Genomic DNA, 20,515 nt, shown 5'->3' with positions numbered 1-20,515 from the left:
AATTATTGTCTTTTGATTTCCATCCATATTCTTTTTCATTTACATATAGTGGGTGTACTGGCCACCCCTATTTTTTCCCCTTTTTTGCCATTCAGAAACGCTTTAGATCATTGCCTAAAGCTGAATAATACAAGTGTACAATTGCTTAAACTCAACATCTGGTGGCTGGGGGTATTTTTTAGCTGGACATATTTGACACAACTTTCTATTTAACGAGTAAATTCCCCAATAATTAATGAATTGAAATTTATTTTCAAATGGAAATTCGTTTTCAAACTTTTCTTCATACATAACAAATGTATTTAAATTCATTTGTTATTATTTGGGAACAATAACAAATGGATCTAAATATGAAAACATGTTACTCATGCCTGATTCTTTTTTTTTAAATGATCTGAACCATTTAATAGCAACAAAAAATACACCTTCAACACCTTATCTAAGTACAGTAATGTGTGTAGAAATTTCTAAAAATATCCTTTTGAGTCACAAAATTGCATAAATGCGGCAACTTTGGACTGTAAGTAAACATATCATAGGAGTGCTGTATTTAACATCAGCTGTTAAATACAGAAAATGCAGACAATGCACCTTTGTTTTGGCGCCCCCTCTACCATAGCGCCCGTATCCTGCATAAATGACTAAAGTGAGCACAAGAAAGCGGCTGAAGGAGTCAAATAAAACAAAACAAAAAAATACAATTAAAATAAATGTTAAAAAAAAAAAAGGACCAGGCTTGACATGTCCCTTTGCTTTGTTTTTTCCAATCGCGTCTAATTCATCACCTTTTGCTGCGCGATGGGTTTTTGATCAGAGCTGCTGTTGCTGCAGTGGATGCAGAACCACCCTGCTCATTTCTCCCACCACAGAGAGTTTCGCTCTGGTGCTGACGGGCTCGTGGTGGACCACCCCTCACTGCGGTTCTATAGTGAAGCATAAATATATTCTCCTCCTCCTCTTCCTCCTCGTTTTCCTCCTCCTCCTCGTCTTCCTCCTCCTCCTCCTCCGGCTGAGCCCGCAACATCCTGACCGGCCCTGGCTGGTGTCAAGGAGCGCCAAGCCCGCACAGGGACGGATGAATTAGTGAACCTGCAGTCACCGCCATTCGCTTCGTTTCTCATTTCTTCTCTTTTTTGAAGAGTCGTGGTTGTGCAAAGCGGACACAAGGTTGGTGAGAGTAATTTTCATTTATTTATTTATTGTCATCTGATTTGTCACAAGGAATCGAATTAATCCTCCTCTGTTGGCGCATGCGTCTTTATTTTGGCGTGCAGTGAAAGAAAAACTAAAACAAACAAAAACAAAGAAAGGAAGAAAGAGAAGCCTTAATTTGTATGCAAAGCACTTTGCTAGGGTCCTGCACAGCCGTGGTGACATGTTGGCACGGACGCCTCGGAGTTTTTAGCCCTACTCCTTTTAGAGCAGAGTGCGCTTAATGAACTCGATGAACGCGCAGACTGGGCGCAAGTGGCGCTATCCTCCTCTGGGGAGGAAAAAAAAAAAAAAGTAGCCGTCCTCAGTTTTCCCAACTCCCGATGCACCATTCTTGGTTATTTCCAGTCGGAGCTAATTATTCTGCGAAGTGAGTCCCCCAAGCAGCGGGGCTCAGATCACATAGCGCTGCAGCTGCCCTGCTTGCGCGGCGCAGCGGCTGAGAGCTAAAATAGGAAGGAGAGGTTGGGTTGCGCAGCTGACGGTGCTGATTCCAAGCAGCCAGACCTCTTTCAGTCCCATTTAAGTCTACAGTCTCTCGATCGTAAAGGCTTCTTAGTAAAGTGGCACTTCATTTTAAAAAAAAAGTATAAAAATATATATTTTTATGGGGTATTTTTGTATTTCTGAATAAGAAATGAACAGCTCTTTCATCGGTAGAGTCAGTTCCTCTCCCAGATCCTTTGAGAACGTTCCCGCTTGAGAAATGTTATGTGTTGGTTGGAGTGATTGTGACTATATTTCTCGACACTTTCAGGCCTCCAGCGCACAGATTGGCCATGGGGATCAAGGCTGCTCTCCCCAGATATGAGCTCTATCTCTACTCTGCTGTGCTCGCAGGGGCTCTGATATGGGCTGGCAGTTGGATACTTGAAGCCTCCAGTGGTGAGTGCGAAATCCCTCCAGGGGGAATTGAAAAAACACTCAAACACACACGCACATGAATGTAGAGGGCTGTTGTACACCCATATCTCCCTAATTAGTTCAGTGTTTTATCAAGATGCAAAAAACTTCCAGGGATCATTAATGGGACATTTTTGTGCGATAGATTGACAGGAGATTCTGAACTTGAATTAAGTCTGGACTTTGACTTGGCTATTAAAACTCTTGCTGTGATCCAACCTATATCATTTATGTGTAAAGGGGTGATATTATATATTTTCTATGCACAGTACCATTTTGTAGCCACAATCAAGTAACTATGTTGTATTCAATTGTTACAATAATGCTGCATATATCAAACATGACTTAAAATACATTTTCCTTAGCAATTTAACTCTTTGAAATTGGGTCTCTATCTCTTTAAGAAGCTCCTTCTCCTTCTCTGACAAACCGCCTGCAGGAAGTCATCACAATTACATTCCTCTGTTAACCTGCTTACAATATTTTTACCAGTGTTGCACCAGTGGCTTTGTTTCAGCAGTCATTTTTTTCTTGATACTCCTCCACAAAGGCCATATTTTTGGAGTTTTCTTTGGTTTTGTTTTGTTTTTTGACTGATAGTTGTCCTATGAACAAAAATGGATCTCTGCAGCTCCTCCAGAGTTACCATGGTTTTCTGGGCTGCTGCTCTGGTTAGTTCTCTCCTTGTCCTGCTACGTTTCTTTGCCAAATTCCAACAGTGATTCAAGAGACCTCCAAAGCTCGGGATAATACATCCTTATTTGCAATAGATTTTTTTTTAAAGGGGTATCAGCAAAAGACGACCGAATACAGATGCATGACCCCTTTTTTTGTTCACTTCCATAACATGTCATAATTATGAACACTAGCTTGTGTTCTTCTTTCTCAAAGTATTTCCAGTGAATTTAAAGCTTGTTGTTGCAAGGTGAACGAATGTGGAGCAGCTTAATGGATGTGAATACCTGCTTTTAAGGTTCTGTAGAGGCGTACCAGCAATTTTCTAGAAAGTGGTCCAGCAAGCTTACTCTCTGGTTTAAATAAATCCAGCTGAAAAATCTACAAAAGTGGGACTTTTTTTCAAATCAAATTGTTTTCAAAGACTGGGTCTTCATCTATTATCGCCTTTCCCAATTTAATCTGAAAGTAGACCAAAGATCACACAACAGATTGAAACGAGGCCATTTTACCCAAAGGGAACCGCTGCTGCATGATCTTATTAATGTGATGACAATTTAAAGACAGTGATCCCTTTTAAAAAAAAAAAACACAGGGAAAACCGAGGATTTTTCAATGTTTAATGTGCAAATAATCCAACCCCTACATGCTAGAAGTCCTCTTTCGCCCCTCATGAACACATGGATCTGAATGGACCGAGTGTAATCCGGTGGCTGGTACTGTTTGTCACCGTCTGTGCTGTCAGATGATGAGTCCAGGCACCTTCCCGATGCAGAACAGCATCTTCCCCTGCTGTTCTGCTTCACGGTTTACCGCCTGCCTCGTCTCTACAGTCCGTATCTGCATGCTGCAGCGGCTCTGTATACTGGCAATAAAAAGGCTGGCTCTGCTCCCAGAAGTAAGAGGCTTTTCCCGCCGCCCCCGACCTGCCCTCACATCATTATGTCTTTCTTTTTTCTTTATTTTTTTCACAGCCATTAGGGTAATCGGGAAAAAGCTACACCAGCGCCAGACGGTCAGAAACTAAACGTTACAAGTGCTGTTTCTCTTTTTAATTATACTTTATTGTCGTACATGTTGCAAGTTTTTTTTTTTTTTTCAGGCTTCATAGAAGACTAATCTCCTCCAACAAGATTATTGCACGATTACAGATTCCCGCCTCAAAAATAGAAATCTCAGCACCGAGTGGGTTATGTAACATTCGATATCATCTAATGGTCCGAATGGGTTCTCACATTACTAAATTCACACAGCAGATAATCCAATAATCAGGCCAGCGCTTGTAGGACGTCTGAGTACCTGCAGGATCATTTTTGCGAAGCTACTCGACTCATGCTTGTGCTCGTCTGCCCCTTCATTCAGATAATGTAAACAGAAAGGCCTTTAAGGAAAGTGTGAAGCCAGGATGGCATTATTTTGGCAGGAAAATGGTGAGTTCTCCTTTCACAGCAAGCACAAATATGAGTGGGTGTTGCAGTAGCAGCAACCGATGCACCTTTCTTCTTCTTCTTCGCCTCACAGGATGTTGCCGACTTCGAGTGGATGATGTGGTTCTCCACATTCCGCAATCACATCCTTTTCGCGCTCACCGGTCACGTGATCTTTGCCAAGATATTTACCCTGCTCGCTCCAAAGGTGTGTGGGAGTGTGTTGTAGAGCAGAGGCAACGCCGCTGAGACGGCGCTGTGGTTTGTCTGCACGTCTTTTGTTGCTTGTATGTGGACTGGATGTAATGTACGCGTTGCATATGATCTGTCTTAAGAATGAATGCAGGCAGTCAGATTTGATTGGGTTTGTGTTGATGCATAAAGCAGATATTAGATCAGGGGTTGAATATTTATACAATCACTTATTTTTCGTTGTTGAACGGTAACCTAAGATTTGATATGTTATTGTGGTGATGCAGGAGCGTGAACTGCACCTTGCACTCTTGAGATGCCTGCTTGCCTGGCCTTGCTTGCTCACTGTTATTTTTGAGATACTTAAAACAGAGGACCATGTTTGAAAGATGTCTCTTGTCTTGTTAAATGCTTACTGTGAAGACTGGTATTGATGTAAGGTAACTTTAATAAACCCGTGAATGTCGTAACCCTTGTCAAGTGTTTTTTAAATTGCTTGTAGGACAGTAGAGTTCCTCTTCTCCTCGCCTCTATCAAAATCCCCTTAAAACATTTTTTTTGGGGGTTTTTTTTTGGGCTGACATCGCTACATGTAGTGTGGCATTTAATTGGGAGTGAAGACAAATTGCTTTGAGGCCAAACATCCCTTCAATGCTGGCCTATATTTTTTTTTCCCACCCCGCAGCACAGACCCCTGATCTTTGCCGCGTACGGAGGGCTGGCTGTCCTGGTCACCATGGGCTGGACCTTCATGGCTCTGGTTGTTTCCCACTGCGTCATTCTGTACAGCGTCGCCCTGGTCAAGAAGAAGTGGATGTGCTTTGCTGCAGGTCTGAGCACGCTGGCCTCCATCAAGCTGGAGCCGTATAACTCCTGGCAGGTGAGTGAGTGGCTTCCCAAACACAGATCACTGACTCGGCCAGTTCTACAGAAAGAGGCCCAACATACTGTTTGTTTGCATAATGCCAAACAAAACATGTACTTTGCATGTAGCACTGGGGAAGATTTCAACCTCTTCTTTTCTACATACTTTGCTTCCAAGGAGCTGGTCTTTCTTGTAAAACTTTTAATGGTCTTCAAACGGTAACTGGCCTGTACTTGTGTAGTGCTTCATTAAGCCCATAGGACCCCAGTGAGCTTCACTCTATACTCAGTGATTCACACACATTCACACACTGATGGTGGTGTAGCAAGCAACAGCAGCTGCTCTTTAAGAACAGTAATTTGGGTTCTTCTGAGGTGATTTTACTCGAGCTCATTTAAGAAAAATACAAGAAAGTCTGGCACCTTGTTTGCAACGCATGAGGAAATAAGTGGCGCTTTCCAGTTTTTGTACAGAACTTCAATTGTGTTTTATTGTTCATCAAATACCAACAAAATGAGACAGTACACTAACATCTCTGCACGCAATATAAAGTTTGTGTGCCTGAAGCTCAGGAATGGCTGCTGACTCCCCCTGTAGGAGGCCTTGGTGACCGGATCGTTTGACCTGCAAGACATCCTGTTCTACGGAGGCTGTGGCTTCAGCATCATGCGCTGCATGAGCTTCGCCTTGGAGAACTGTGACAGGAAAGAGGGCAACTACACCTTCTCCGACCTCCTGAAATACAACTTCTACCTCCCGTTCTTTTTCTTTGGACCTATTATGACTTTTGACCGTTTTTATGCCCAGGTAAGGGCCTCTGTGTTTTCTACAGATCGTAACTAAAAATTACTTGAAATGCATGTGTTTTGAGTTATGCCGATTCAATGTGTTTTCTATGGAAATATAATGTTTTAGGTTTTATGATCTCTAACTGCTGATATTTATCATTTCTACCATAGAATTGACAGATTTCTTGTCTTACAGTGTAGTCCAGTATGTTCTATATGTTTACATTGCTGCTCCACAGGCTAACAACACTCAGCTGACCCGCAAGGAGAGGGAGATGTGGAACATCACCACCAAGGCCTTGTTACACCTGGGAGTTATTCTGGTGGTGGACGTCTTCTTCCACTACTTGTACATCTTGACCATACCCAGCGACATGAAGTTGGTCAGCAAGCTGTCTGACTGGTGTCTGGGTGAGCAGCTGAAAGATTACTACCTGGTTCTCAGCATGTCATTTCAAGAGCAGTAATAGCGTCACGGTTTGGCCGCGCTCTACAGAACCACTTACATTTCATCCTGTCACAACCATAAACAATCATATCTAAATATGCCATCTCTCCAACGCGTGCACCAAGCAAACTTCAGGCTACTTTCTGGATCAGCAACACACATTGGAAAGATCCTAAGCCGCCGACTGAGACACAGACCGATCAGACTTCCTCCTCCATTGAAAGTGATTGCACCAGGAAATCCAGCATTCATACCTTGTGTCAAACACACACATATAGCTTTATCAACTTATCCATTAGCCAAATGCCAGTGGTGAAGATTCCCATTCAGATGTGCCGTATTCTTCCCCTTTTTCTTTCCAGGCCGTCCAAAGATTGGGAAATTGTTTTCATATCCCAATCCTGATTTAAGCGTCTCCCTAACTTTCTTCCTGAACTGTTTGCTGGCGCGCTGGTCTTCATGAAGCTGTTTGTTAGTGAAGTGAGGTTAAAGTTACATATAACTGGATTCTCTTTTAGATTACTTCTGAATCCAATTGGTTCTATTGGCTTCAATTTAGAGTCATGGTTCTACTGGGTTTTATTTAGAGGTGTCAGAGGAAATACAGATGGATTCAAATATACCATGTTTAAAACTTGCTTGTTAAACCACATATCGAAGTCTGTGGTTGTAATGTGGCACTTTGTAAAGAAATTCAAGGCATACAAAAATTTTATTTTCGCAAAAGTTGAGTTCAAACACCTTAAAAACTGCGTGGAATACAAATTTAATATTTTGACAGATTGTCTAATTTTCAGCGGGACTGGCTTATTCCAACCTGGTGTATGATTGGATAAAGGCAGCTGTGATGTTTGGTGTTATCAACACCGTGGCGACTCTGGACCACCTTGACCCGCCTCAGCCCCCCAAGTGTATCACCATGCTCTACGTCTTTGCCGAGACGTACGTGTCACTTCCTCCTTAGTTACGTATTGAGAAATCAGGTGACTGTTTAGCTGTTGCACAAAAATGACTTTCTTTTTTTTTTTTAAAGGCACTTTGACAGAGGCATCAACGACTGGTTGTGCAAGTGAGCTTTTGGATTTAACTTCCAGGGACCCGACTGTGGTGATGCAATATGGTTTCCATTTGAGACGGTATAAAATCTGAGTTGAAATTTTGCAGGTATGTCTACGACTATATTGGCGAGAATCATGACAAGATCTTTAAAGAACTCCTTGCAACAGTCTGCACTTTTGCCGTCACCACCTTGTGGCTGGGCCCGTGTGAGCTGGTTTACATCTGGTCGTTTTTCAACTGCTTCGGCCTCAACTTTGAGCTGTGGGTGGCAAAGTTCTTCTCCATCCCACCCTTTTCTATCATGGAGGTGAGAAGTGATCAAGATGACCTCTTTCTATATGTGAAAATGTTCAGTAATACCATTGCTTGAGTGCAGTTTTGTTTATTAATATAAATAAAACTTCTGGAAAGTGCAGTGTGTAGCTTTTATGAGAATTTTATTTTATTTTTTACATGTTTATTGAAGCTGTCAGAATGCCGTGACAGTATGCTACGACAGTCTGCCTTTTTCCAGTGCTGCCAGTACTTACTAGAAACAACCAATCAGAGCCAGGAGGCGGGTCTTAGTGCTGTCAATCACCCTCCCAGCTCAGCAGAGCCTGTTATGAATGCTATTTAGAATGGTTACCTATGACAGTGGATAAAAAGTTTTTCTGTAACAGTAAGTTATTTCTCTTATGTGCCTGCTGCACATTTAGCAGCAGGTACATGAGGTTGATCAACAACTCTACGACCCCTAGCTCTGATTGGTTGTTTTTGACTGGGAGCAGTGGAATAGTCGCTCAGGGTGATGGTGGAGGAGACTGATTTCTCACAGATTATCTGCCTCACATACTAGTGACAGTTTCAATAGATGTGCAAAAAAACATATTTTTAAGAAAAGTTACATTTGCGTAGCTTTAAAATGCAGAAGCTCTTCATTTATTTTACCTTGTCAGATCTGAGGATGTCATTTCTGTCACTTCTGTTTGTTTTCGGTACGTAGGGAGCTATGGGTGAAGCCATGTCTCGAAGGATCAGGGGTGTCTTCAATGCAGCCAACTTCTGGGCCATTGTCCTCTACAATGTTCTTTCCCTGAACAGCTTGGAGTTTGCCAAGCTGGTGGGCAGAAGGATTATTTTCAAAGGTGGGTCTAACACACTGGTACCAATGTGTAAAAAAGCCTTAAGTATCCCAGGACAGTGCAGCGCCTTGGTCTTTAGCTTTACCTTGATACCTCGCTACTTTGAAACTATTCTTTAGTGTGATCTCAGGCATCCCTGTTACGTTTTTCTAAACTTTCATTCCTCAGGTTTCCCTCTGTCCACCCTGTCCGTGCTGCTTGTGACGTACTGTGGTGTGCAGCTGGTGAAGGAAAGGGAGCGCCAGCAGGCCCTGCTGGAGGATCCAGACCCAGTGAAGCCAGTGGATGACGGCAAAGAGAAAGCTGAATAATCAACTGCAGAGCCACTGTATTTATTTATTGTTAGTTTTCATTTTTACTTCTTATGGCAGACCCCTGACAAGGTTTCACCATTAGCGTCGCCAACTGTGACAGAACTAGACTGTGACAGCCGGTTGGCACCTTTACTGCTCACGAGGGCGGAAGCCGTTGCTTGTCGAAAGTGAGTCAGTATTTTTGGACGTAAAGTACCCTGAAGTGCACTTGCAGCAGATAATCGTAAACATACTTTGGCACAAACCACGAGAATGACATGTCATGTATTTGTACTTTATCTGAACAAATGTTCATCATGCCGATCGCAAGCCTTACAAAGACAACAATTAATAAGAAGATAGGTAAAGTTTTTTTTTGTTTGTTAAAGGAGCAGCTACTTTGCTCGGTTTGGACTCTACCGTTTTATTGGAACATTCTTGCCTTTCATCGCCTGCAGTATAGTTTATTTTATTCAAATGTTGTTGTTTTTTTCCTTTTTGATGCTTCAGAGGCTTTTATCACAACCCTAAAGGGAATGAAACTTGAAAGAAACTTGCAATAAGAAAAACACATAACAAAGGGTGCTGTGGAGGTCTTCCACAAAGCTTTCAGATGATTGTAATATATTTGTACTAGTAACAGCTTTTGTTTTTAATAGTTGATATGCATTGGATGTCTTAGGACGCTGAATGTATCTAAGTCTCTGAACCACATCCAGAAGATGATTGCATTTTTCCACTTCACAGGGTGTTTTTTTTTTCACAGGAAATTACTGATAAATACTGATGTTACTTTCCTCCAACCGTCTCACACACTTCAGGCGCACGTTTTGCTCTGGCAGACAATGGAGCGAACAAAGAGTCTGGGTCTGTCTTTCAGTGCCTGTCAACAAAACCTGCAGCTTGTCTTCAATATGGAAGGCAATGCGGGAAACTTCATAAAGACTGTAATGTGTTTTGTCATTCTGTGTTTTCATGCGAATGGCTGTTTATTTAACTGTTTGTCCTGAAATAAAGATTTATTTCATCCTCTTCTGAGGTAAATTTGTTATAAAAACCCCAAGTGACCTATCGTTTGTCTGCATGAATACTTTGAAGATTTACCATTCATTATGTAAAGGCACTTTGGGCCGAATTAGCCACTAAAATTTTTAAACTTTTGTTTTCCTCTCACATGTGAATAACGACGATGTAACTCTGTGGTAGACAAGCAGCTTTTGACAGATTTTGATATTGGATCTGAAGCCTTTAAGTTCCATTTCAGGCTCAGTTCAGTCATTTTGCAAATGACTTCCATATAATTTGACAAATATTAGTGTTTTGAGTCTAAAGCTAAAGTAAGAATCTAAAAAAAACTGGATTTAAATTATGTAAGGCAAGTAAGTGTTTATATTACAAATTGAGCGAATACAGTTTAAAAATGGAATTTGAATTGAGACCATTCCTGTTGATTAGATGTGTTTTTTCATGTTTCATTATATAATATTACTTTTTTCGAACACGCACTACTTGTTCATCATTCAGCTTCTCGAAAGGAAAATGTAAATACAAATACAATGATTATTTTATCATACAAAACCTTAAATTATGAAACTTCTGAAAAACATCATTACAATAGTTTCTTTTCTCCAATTTTCCACTAAAGTCTCAAATGGTTCTAATAGTTACAGTTATTTTCAGGTTGCCTCAATAAAAAGCAGGTATTTTATCATGTAATAAAAAACATGGCAATGTTCTCGTATGTTTAAAGTGTGCTAAAAACAACTTTTGACCTGTCTTTAACTTCAGATTTGTTTCAGTGCGTCATTTTAACCACTAGATGTCAGTGTTTTCGCGTAATATTTGACTTTTCCATGGCTGATATTAACTGGCCACTACCAAATAAATAAGTGATTTTCGAGTCGCAGTGTATTGTATTCTGGAAAGACCTTAAAAAAAAAAATAAAAAAAAAGCAACGTTTCAATTAAGTCCTGAAACAGGATTATTATTATACATTTGCAAATTCTTACATCTTTTGTTCTTTCTTTTTTTCTCATTCTAAAGCTTTAATGTTAACACACTTAATAATTTACACATGGTGAATGGCTACGCATGGTTATTTAATGCTGACTTGAGTCACGGATGTGGTAAATACATATTAATAGCAAAGTATACGTCACTTCCTCTGCTTGTAATTCAGAATGCCCACAATGTGATTCATTAAAAATAGGAAAGTTTCAAGACCGGAACAGCAGCTGCCTGATGAGTTGTTTGCTGGATTTAACCGCCGCCATCATTCCTCTGTTTCTGTGTGGGCGCCCCATCTTTGCTTTGTGGGGATCCAGTCTATAAATACCTCCTCACTCAGTGACAGTCAAAGACAGCTGAAGCCATAATCTTACCCACACTTTGAGGCTATTTGTAGCAGTCGGACCAGGCCAGTGAGCACCGACAAAGCAGTCCCGCTCTGTCGTAGTAGGAACAAACCCCACCAACAAAATGGCGGCGTTGACGATAGACCCGATGCGGCAGCCTCGGATGTACCAACAGACTTTGCTCCAGGATGGACTGTGTGATCTTTTGGACAATGACAAGTTTGTGGACTGTGTCCTGAAAATCCAGGACAAGGAGTTCCCCTGCCACCGGCTGGTTTTGGCAGCCAGCAGCCCCTTCTTCAAGGCCATGTTCCTGTCTGAGTTAGAGGAGCGTAAGAAGAGGGAGATAGTCCTTAAAGATGTGGACCCCAGCGTCATGGAGATGATCCTGCGCTACCTATATACATCTGACATTAATCTGACAGAGCAGAATGTCCAGGATATCTTCATGGTCGCTAACATGTACCAGATCCCCTCTATCTTCTCCGTTTGTCTGACCTACCTTCAAGAGAAGATGGTGCTGGGAAACTGCCTCTCCATCTTCAAACTAGGGCTTCTTCTGGATTGTCCCAGACTCACTCTGGGTGCCAGAGAGTTCATCTGTGAGCGTTTCCAGGTGGTTGTCAGGGACCAGGACTTTTTCCAGCTCAGCCCCAGTGAGTTAGCCATCATCCTCTCTTCAGACGCCCTGAACGTCGAACGGGAGGAGCAGGTTTTTGAATCCCTGATGGAGTGGATCAAACATGACGAAACAATGCGCTTAAAGGAACTCCCCGAGCTCTTACACTGCGTCCGATTCAGGCTCATTCCCATGGACTACTTCAAAGAAAAAGTTGAGCGTCACCAGTACATCCGATTTAACCAAGAAATCAAGAAGGAGTTGGATCTTGTCACAGACGCCCACCAAGGTCGCCTCCCCAAGCCGAAGAGGCTTGGCAGCGATGGGGCAAAGGGAGTAGAGGGGAGCAATGAGGAAAGGGAGGATGACGAGGAGGCATACCTGCCAGGAGTCCTGAACAACAACCCTCGCTTTGGGATGTTTGAGATGGACCTTGTCCTTATGATCAACAACACTGGCACCGTGGCCTATGACCCGGTGGGAAACGAGTGTTTTGTAGTGTCAGAATCTACAGAGATTCCCAAAAACCACTCTAGCCTGGTGACAAAGCAGAACCAGGTATTTGTGGTTGGAGGACTTCTCTATAATGAGGAGGACAAGGACGAGCCGTTCATGTCTTACTTCCTACAGGTAAAGGGAGCATCTTTCTTGCAAAGCTTAGAAACTAGTTTGGTTTCGCTTTGCTTTGTTTTCTGTTAAAGACCTTAATGGTCATATCTTACCATTTTCTCTTCTGGTGTAGATCTGGATAGCAATTTGTTATCGTTTACAAGGCTTAAAAATATGAGGTTCAAACCAGGTTTTTTGCTATGAAGAAGCAATAGAAAACTGTTTCTCCTCTATAAATTTGTATCTTTCGTGGCTCTACAATTTGATCATATTTGTCATTTATAAAAGTCAGTCTTTAACAAAATCTCTCTCCACACTGATGCTTTCATGGACAGTTTGACCCGGTCAGTTCGGAGTGGTTGGGGATGCCCTCCCAGCCAAATCCTCGGTGTCTGTTCGGCCTGGCTGAAGTTGAAAACTCCATCTTTGTTGTCGGTGGGAAACAACTGAAGGAGGGAGAGCACGCTCTCAGTTCAGTCATGATCTATGACAGACAGTAAGTTTATCTCCATTTAAAGAATTTGTGGTTATTCGATAGGTTCATTATTTCATCGGCTGATTTCCCATGGATTGGTAATCATTTAAAGAAATCTGAATTATCCAGATCTGGAGATATCTGGCTACTTCATCCTGCCTCCAAACAACAAATCTGTTGGTCTTGACGTTCACATTTAACACTGATCTGATTTTCTCATAGAGACACATGGTCTTCTTTGCTCACAGGTCATTCAAATGGGGAGAGTCTGACCCGCTGCCTTATGAAGTGTACGGTCACGGGACGGTAGCACACAATGGTCTTGTCTACGTTATTGGCGGAAAGTCTGAGAGCAAGTGAGTGGATTGTACAACCCTCAACGTCACACGTATTAATTATGAAAGAAAATGGCTCAGTGCTAATTTTGTAACTTCCCTTATCTGGTCTTTATTTTTCCAGTTGATTTTGCTCCAGTTTATTCAATGGTGTTGCTATAGCACTGAACTAACAACACATAAAAGTCGTTTTATGTGTTGCTATGCTATGATGATGCGCCATTCATCATCACAGTTCTGATTAAGGTTTGTAAAGCTTGCTTTACTGATGCACATATATGGGATAGAACGTGATCCGTTTAAAAGAGTGCAAAACGTGCATAAAAAGAACCAAGACGAATCAGTCATTTTCGTTTGTTTCTGCATGTGTCGCAAGCCAGTAAATATTAAGGCCTCCAAATAGCACAGCGAAGGCAGGCGTGCCACAGTGACACACATCGTCAAACAAAAGTAGATCTTGGACTTTTACAGTTCATAAAAAAAATCTGTCTTTTTGTTTTTCAAATGTGTCTTGTTTTTTTTTCCCTCAACTTTTATAAAATGTGGCCCTGTTTTACAAAAGTCTCAGTAAAATGGGCCCCCAGCTTTTTCAGCTTGGTGTTTTTAATCATTCCGTGCAGGAAATGCATGAGACGAGTCTGCGTCTACGACCCTTCCAAGTTCGAGTGGAAGGACTTGGCTCCTCTGAGGACAGCCAGGTCTCTGTTTGGCGTCGCCGTCCATCAGGACCGGATCTACGTGGCCGCGGGAGTGACCGACTCAGGCCTCACCAGCTCTGTGGAAGTCTACGACATCACCGCCAACAAGTGACAAAACCCTTTCCTCTATGACACATCCCACTGATAAAACAAGCAGGCTTTTTAAAGCAGATACTTTAAACCGAGGAATCAGTGTGACAATCTGCATTTATTATTTGGGCTTGACTTTAATTACGACCCTTTTCCCTATTATTTCTCATGGATTCATCTGAAAAAACAAACATAAAATGTGATTTGTGCTTCCGGCACAAGACATTACTGAAATAGTAACATGTCAAAATCTATTTTAATATGGTGGCAAGCAAATGTTTTCTCTGACAAACACAGTTGAGAATGCCTTTCAATTGGGGTTCAGAAACTAAGCATGTATGCAGAGTTGAGTTCTCTGCCGGCGCAATAAATCCACCAGCAAGGTCTTGTTATATACCAGAAGAGAAGAGCATTTTAACAAAGCAAGTCTTATGTTTCATTAAAATGAGGAATGTCCTTGTTTTACAAAGCTATAAAAATGCATTATTTCTTTAAAAAAAGCATAAAGGGGCTCCCTCTGACCGCTCTGACTTAGTTTCTTCTGGACACAGTCCTGTAGGTGTTGCTGTTTTTACTGTTACGACCGTTCTCGTTAAAACGAGAACACACTTTGATTTGAACGAGATCCAAATCTTATAACAAGAACGGTGTTTGTTCATTAATGCGTTTGTTCATTTCTTTGCCCCAGTAGTTAGCAATGATGCTGAATTAGTGAAGGAACAGAAACTTTCTTGAGTATATTTACGTTTCTAACACTATTCCAAACAAGTTGGCAATCTTCTTTCAGGTTCAGCAATTTAGCAAGCTAGCCTTTAGCACTTAGCCTTCGCTAAGCCAGCCAAAGTTGGATTAAACAGTAATTCTCTTGCTCCAGCAATGACACTTTCTCAATCAATTTTTAATATTCATTATGTTCATAATCATGCGTGATGCCGTAGGCTGCCATTCAAGCAAGAACAACTGCTAATGAATCAACAAATTTTGTCTAATTTCTAATTAACATGTTGATGTATTATAAGTTACACGTAAAACAATATACAACATCATTCAAATGTTACCATTATTAAACATCTATTAACTAATACACTTGATTAATGTGTGATTATTTCTAGTGGTGCGTACGCCTTCTTCCAAGATTCATTTTAAAGTGCAAGAGGTCAATATTGTTAAATGTATTCTGTTCTGATGATACAACTAACACTTTGGAATCATAACACCCAGAGTCACATATTTGATTGTGTTTCTTCCTCCCTGCAGGTGGTCTGAGTTCACCGAGTTCCCTCAGGAGCGCAGTTCTCTCAGTCTCATCTCAACAGGAGGTCACCTGTACGCGGTCGGAGGCTACGCCATGATGCCCAGCGAAACCAGCGAAGAGCCTGTACCAACTGAGATGACCGATATCTGGAGGTGAGAGGCTACTGTACATGTCGGCTGATGGTTCACTGTTTCTTTGACCGTTTGTGATTTAAATGCACATAAAGACTGTGGTAAAAATAAATAAATAAATAAATAAGTAAATAAAACCTTGAAACTCATTATATAGATTCATGACAGAGTGGAATATTTTAAGTCTTTATTTTTATGACTCACGGATGCTAAAATTAAAATCGAATTAATTAATAAAGCAGGGTATTTAAAACAGATATTTCAGGCTTTTGAAAAACATGCAAATTTTTATGCACTGAATACTGGACATGGGCTCATTTTATGTCAGTTACTGCATTTATGCGGCATAGCATGGATTTGATCAGTTTCTACTGAGATGTGTGTAATTAATCTATTTAATATCTGAGTATCACTTTTTTTTTTTTTTTTTCGCAATATCCACAATTTTTAGACGTACCAGTCAGTTAATCTTTAATGTCTAAAACATATATGCACAAAAACAAACAAAAAAAAACCCATCCAGCCCAGTCTTGCTGTGTTTAGAACCAACAATGCAGACAGAAGCGCATAGAGTCAGAAATGGAGAGGTTGGATCCTATTTTTTATTTTTTTTAATTTCTCTTTACATTATTGTGTCTAAATTCTGGGTTTAATTTCCCAGGATATCTTCTCCTAGGAAGATTAGCAAGTGTTTTATCTGCTGTGTGTTGTTGCAACACACATCATATGAAACCCTGCAAGAGTTTCTCTGAGGAAATCATTCTTTGAAGGCCTGCGTCTGGTACGCTGGGATCATTGTTGCTGCGTTACACCATTTCACGCTGCTATGATGAGCGCAACCAGCACTAACATACGTGTCTTTCCTGCAGATATGATGAGCCAGAGGAGTGCTGGAGCGGGATCTTGCGCGAGATTTGCTATGCAGAGGGGTCCACTATTCTCCCAGTGCGACTCAACACTCTCCGCCTCACCAAGTTATGATCAAGCTGAACTGCTGCCCTGTTGGGTTTTATGTTGTACGCCGGAGGACATATAATTCTTCTATCTGGACATTTTTCTAAAATTAGACTGGGGTAAAGAGTGATTCAGGGGCAACATTTAAAGACAAGAAGAAGCAATGGGTTATGAGATCAGAGTGAAGCTGTTTTATCATGTGCTGTCCAGTAGGGGGAGACAGAGACACGCCAACTGGTTAAAGCGAAAGAAGGACAAATATCACCAACTTCAGAAAAAAAAGAGAAATTTTGATCTGTGTATCTTTCCTTTTGGTGTTTTGTCATTAAGTTTGTTTACTGCTTATGTTGTAATGCTGCGTTCAAATGCAAGGTTGTTGAAAAAAAAACAAAAAACTGGCTGAACAGAAAAGGTGCCGACGCCAAACCACAGTGCAAATGTTTATATTCATCATTTGTTCAGTAACAACCTTAAATTCTACACCACAGAAAAAAAGAAACAAACAAAACAAATCACTTCCTCTAACAACAAAACAAAGAGACGTTGTCATCTTTACAGACATGATGCAAATAGCACAAGTGGGAAACGCAGTTTTAAAGTAAACATTGATTTCCAGCTGACACCTGAGTACGAAGCATGATCGTAAACTGCGTCGTAAAACAGTTATGTTTGCATATTTACAGCAGAGCAGTATATACACAACGAGAGCTCTCTGTGACGTTGAGTTCAAGGTGCATGGTTAGCTCAGTTTTCCAGCTTAGCCAGCAGGAGAAAGGTCACGTTTCTCCCAACATGATATGTACACATTAAAGATGAAACGTTTGGAGCAAACGTGGAGCAGCTCATCAGTATTTGTAGCTGGGTTAGCCTACAGGAAGTGTCCAGGTCCTACAGCATGCTAACATCGGTTAGCATGCTATTGCTAAAGTTTTATGGGGCAAAAATGAGCTAAGTCAGAAGGTCAGTGCTTCACGCTGCAGCTCCCATTTCCGCAACTCTGATAGTTTCAGTTTTAGTTGTTTCTTGGGCTCAGGCACTTCACAAAAAACATCCACACCTCTTTATTTTTGTTCACATCTCACCGTGTTACAACCACGTGAATGTAGCTTACGCCCATTGTGCTGTAGACGATCAAAATTAGCATGCAATTCCCTTTTGAAATGTTTTACTTAGGAAATAGAGTTAATTTATCCGGCAGTTCTGTTCAGATGTCTGGTAAGCTGAAAAAAGAGAATGAAAAAAGAAAATTGAGTTAATTTGTTACATATAATCAAATTAAATTTAAACCTAATTCATTTACATTTGTTAAACATGACAACTTCATGAATCTAACATATTTAGTTGGGTAAACTTAATGATTTTTTTTAAAAATTGGATCAGCTGTTTTCTTTTTTCAGTGTTGAAGATAACGAACACAGCAGACATCATGGTTTAGGGTTTTAAAGTCAAAACTTTTTTTTTACAAACATTTCCGACTTAAAATTCGTAAAAAAAAAAAAAACATTAGTTCACGGACGCTGTGCATCCACTCTAATTGGAGTTATTTACAAATTAGTATAGGGAGAGAAAAATTGGCATCTATCTGCTGAATTCGACTTGAAGCTGCAATCACGATGAATGTTTTCCACTTTTCAGATGTCTATTTGTAAAACCTTTGCAAAAGAGCTGTTTAGAAACCTGACCTAAAATAATAAAAAGAAAAAAACTAAATTAAATAAACTCACAAGGGAGCCTTAATGGAATTATAATGAAGATGAGGGAAACATTTTCATCTTTTTATATGAAAAGATTCATCCTTCGGAAACAATGAACAGATGAGAAAAAAACAGGGCAATTTATCTTGTCAATGTCAACATACACAACTGTCTGTGGAAACAAATGGTAACAACAGTACGGAATATTAACAAAAAAAACCCCACAACTGAGCAGTTTATCCATGCAGTCCAGATAACTGAAGACGCCTTCAGCATTCGCTGATGTTCCACATCTGCTCCGTCCATCGTGAGGAAACTAAAGGCCTCTGTTATCTGAGCAATGTTTCACAAGCCGGAGCTTCCATCTCTCCCCTGGAATGTTATCCGGCAGTAATTCAGCCGAGTGTATGGTCCATATAAAACTGTCACAGACAGGATAGGGACGTTCAGTACGCAAGCTGTGCTATGGACGCCTGGTCGGATCAGTCCTATCACCGACCTCCACACATTTTGTCCCCTTTGCAACAAAACCTGTCCTCTTGCTTCTCCTTGGTCGATCAGTCAGCAAACGATAATTAAGTTCCTTTTGAACGCAGTCAAGCAAGGAAGGTGTCCCTGCCTGAGTTAGCATGTTGCTACGCCGTAGCCAGTGTTGCTGTTGTAAGCATTGAGTTCAGGCTTGCTTCTTTGCTTGGCCTTTTTTCCAACTCTCACACTTTTGGAGTGATACTTAGCTGTTTCTCCTCTTTCTCGTGTCAGTCATTTAAATCTCACTCGAAGCAAAACACTTCTTACCCACTGTGCGATTATTGACCGATTCTGAACAGAGTGACAATTTGGTGTTTCGCCGCCTTGGTGGGTAGTTAGTAGAGTACTGCAGACACCTAATAGTCATGTAACCACTAGCCTGCGATGGCTCCTGTTTGAGACTGACTAGATTTTATCCTTTACAATTGTTTGGTCCAGTTCAACTTATCCTTCTGCGTTGACGTTTTACCAGAGGGTAGCTTACGTTGCTCCTCTGTTAGCTTAAAGGTGAGTTCAGGATGACTCCTTCACATGCTGAACCTGGGATATAATGTGATTATACTCAAAGGCAGACATTTACAGGTAAATAACCAAGTGCGATGACACTTGTTTCCGATTGATCAGAACCTGTTTATACCACATTAAACATGATCCAAGCTATGAATGAACGAGCGGGCAATATTAAAATGCTATGAGTAATGAAAACAGGACCCTCTCTGATTATGCATGTCAAGTGTTCAACGTGCATGACGGTAGATCTGTATGTCATCTGCATGTGAGCTGTGCTGGAAACTCGGGCGTTAGCAGCCAAAAACAGCTTCCATGAGAGCTGGAAATGCTCGTAAATCAACCAAATCAATCCACACAGAATAGGAGATTTCTGCCACTTTTAAGTTCAAGAGAGGATCATTATTCTTGTCACCACTTGTTTCAGCCTCTGCATCCACTCCTTCACAGCTAGTGTGTAATGAGTCACATGCTGGCTCAAACATGCTCTGTGTTGTATTCCTCTGAGAAAGTTATTCTGTCTGGACAAAAAGGTGATCTGAGCGCCGCTACAGAATAGGTCTAAAGTTGCTTGTCAAGCAAAGGCAAGGAGTCGGCTTGAATCTCAGTTCTTTTTTGGTTCAGAACTCTTTGTAATTATTCTTGTTATGTACAGTCTTGTTCCTAGGTTTAAATGTTTGAGGCTTTTATTCTGAAGTAAGAAAGGGACATCCTTCTTCCTTTCACTGATTACGTTCAATGAAATCTCTCTCTGTGATCGTAGCTGATGCTATATAATCTGTAAAAAAAGAAAAGTAAAAACGAAAAGGCGCATGCCTTCTTTACATTTCATTAATGAGAAAGTGTTGTCGAAGGTGTCAGATGACTTTGTGCTCTGGCGAGCAAAAACACTGAGCACCTGTTGCTTTTCGTCGCCAGCATAGAAGGTTACAACAAAAACAACAACAACAAAAACAAGAAAGAAAATCCATGTCAGGATTATCGTGGCCTCTGTACACCCAGTGTATGGCAGCAAGTACGTGTGAGTCACACATTCGTTAACCGGTAATAAAAACCAGAAGGGGGTCAGATCGCAGAAAGGTGCTCCTGGCAGGCCGAAGCCCGCCGCGTGGTGGGGCTGCATTTGGTCAGCAGGCTGATCTGGGTGCTGAAATTGTTGCCGTTGCTCCCGATGGACGGCTGCTGGTACTTGGTGTCGGCGCCGAGGAACCGCTGCAGCATCCACCTGCGCCACTTGCGCTTGACCTCGGACTGCACCTGCAGGGGAGGCCGAACGGGA

General features: G+C 41.3%; 3 protein-coding genes across 3 annotated transcripts in view; 2 read left to right on the top strand and 1 right to left on the bottom strand.

The window, feature by feature from the left end:
* Positions 1 to 952: 952 nt before the first annotated feature.
* hhatla (hedgehog acyltransferase like, a) lies at positions 953 to 10,018 on the top strand. Its single transcript, XM_055032600.1, has 12 exons — positions 953 to 1,167; positions 1,970 to 2,097; positions 4,153 to 4,220; positions 4,312 to 4,425; positions 5,095 to 5,289; positions 5,872 to 6,081; positions 6,302 to 6,473; positions 7,308 to 7,452; positions 7,544 to 7,579; positions 7,675 to 7,876; positions 8,555 to 8,696; positions 8,862 to 10,018. Exons 2-12 carry the CDS (start codon positions 1,992 to 1,994, stop codon positions 9,002 to 9,004), a joined length of 1,533 nt encoding a protein of 510 aa, XP_054888575.1. The 5' UTR covers positions 953 to 1,167; positions 1,970 to 1,991; the 3' UTR covers positions 9,005 to 10,018.
* Positions 10,019 to 11,258: 1,240 nt separating this feature from the next.
* Positions 11,259 to 16,991, top strand: LOC129361634 (kelch-like protein 40a). The gene is made up of 6 exons (XM_055032599.1): positions 11,259 to 12,590; positions 12,905 to 13,065; positions 13,293 to 13,400; positions 14,000 to 14,185; positions 15,425 to 15,574; positions 16,423 to 16,991. The coding sequence occupies exons 1-6, from the start codon at positions 11,466 to 11,468 to the stop codon at positions 16,532 to 16,534; spliced, it is 1,842 nt and encodes a 613-aa protein (XP_054888574.1). The 5' UTR covers positions 11,259 to 11,465; the 3' UTR covers positions 16,535 to 16,991.
* Positions 16,935 to 20,515, bottom strand: part of LOC129361636 (vasoactive intestinal polypeptide receptor-like) — a 24,808-nt gene continuing 21,227 nt past the window's right edge. Inside the window, exon 13 of the mRNA XM_055032601.1 lies at positions 16,935 to 20,493. Coding sequence (XP_054888576.1) covers positions 20,302 to 20,493 — 192 coding nt within the window. The 3' untranslated portion in view covers positions 16,935 to 20,301. The remainder of the gene's footprint in view (positions 20,494 to 20,515) is intronic.

The sequence above is a fragment of the Poeciliopsis prolifica genome, unplaced genomic scaffold (genome assembly GCF_027474105.1).
Source record: "Poeciliopsis prolifica strain line A6 unplaced genomic scaffold, Auburn_PproV2 SCAFFOLD008, whole genome shotgun sequence".
In the NCBI taxonomy this organism is placed as follows: Eukaryota; Metazoa; Chordata; class Actinopteri; order Cyprinodontiformes; family Poeciliidae; genus Poeciliopsis; species Poeciliopsis prolifica.
This window is presented reverse-complemented; position numbering and strand designations above follow the sequence as displayed.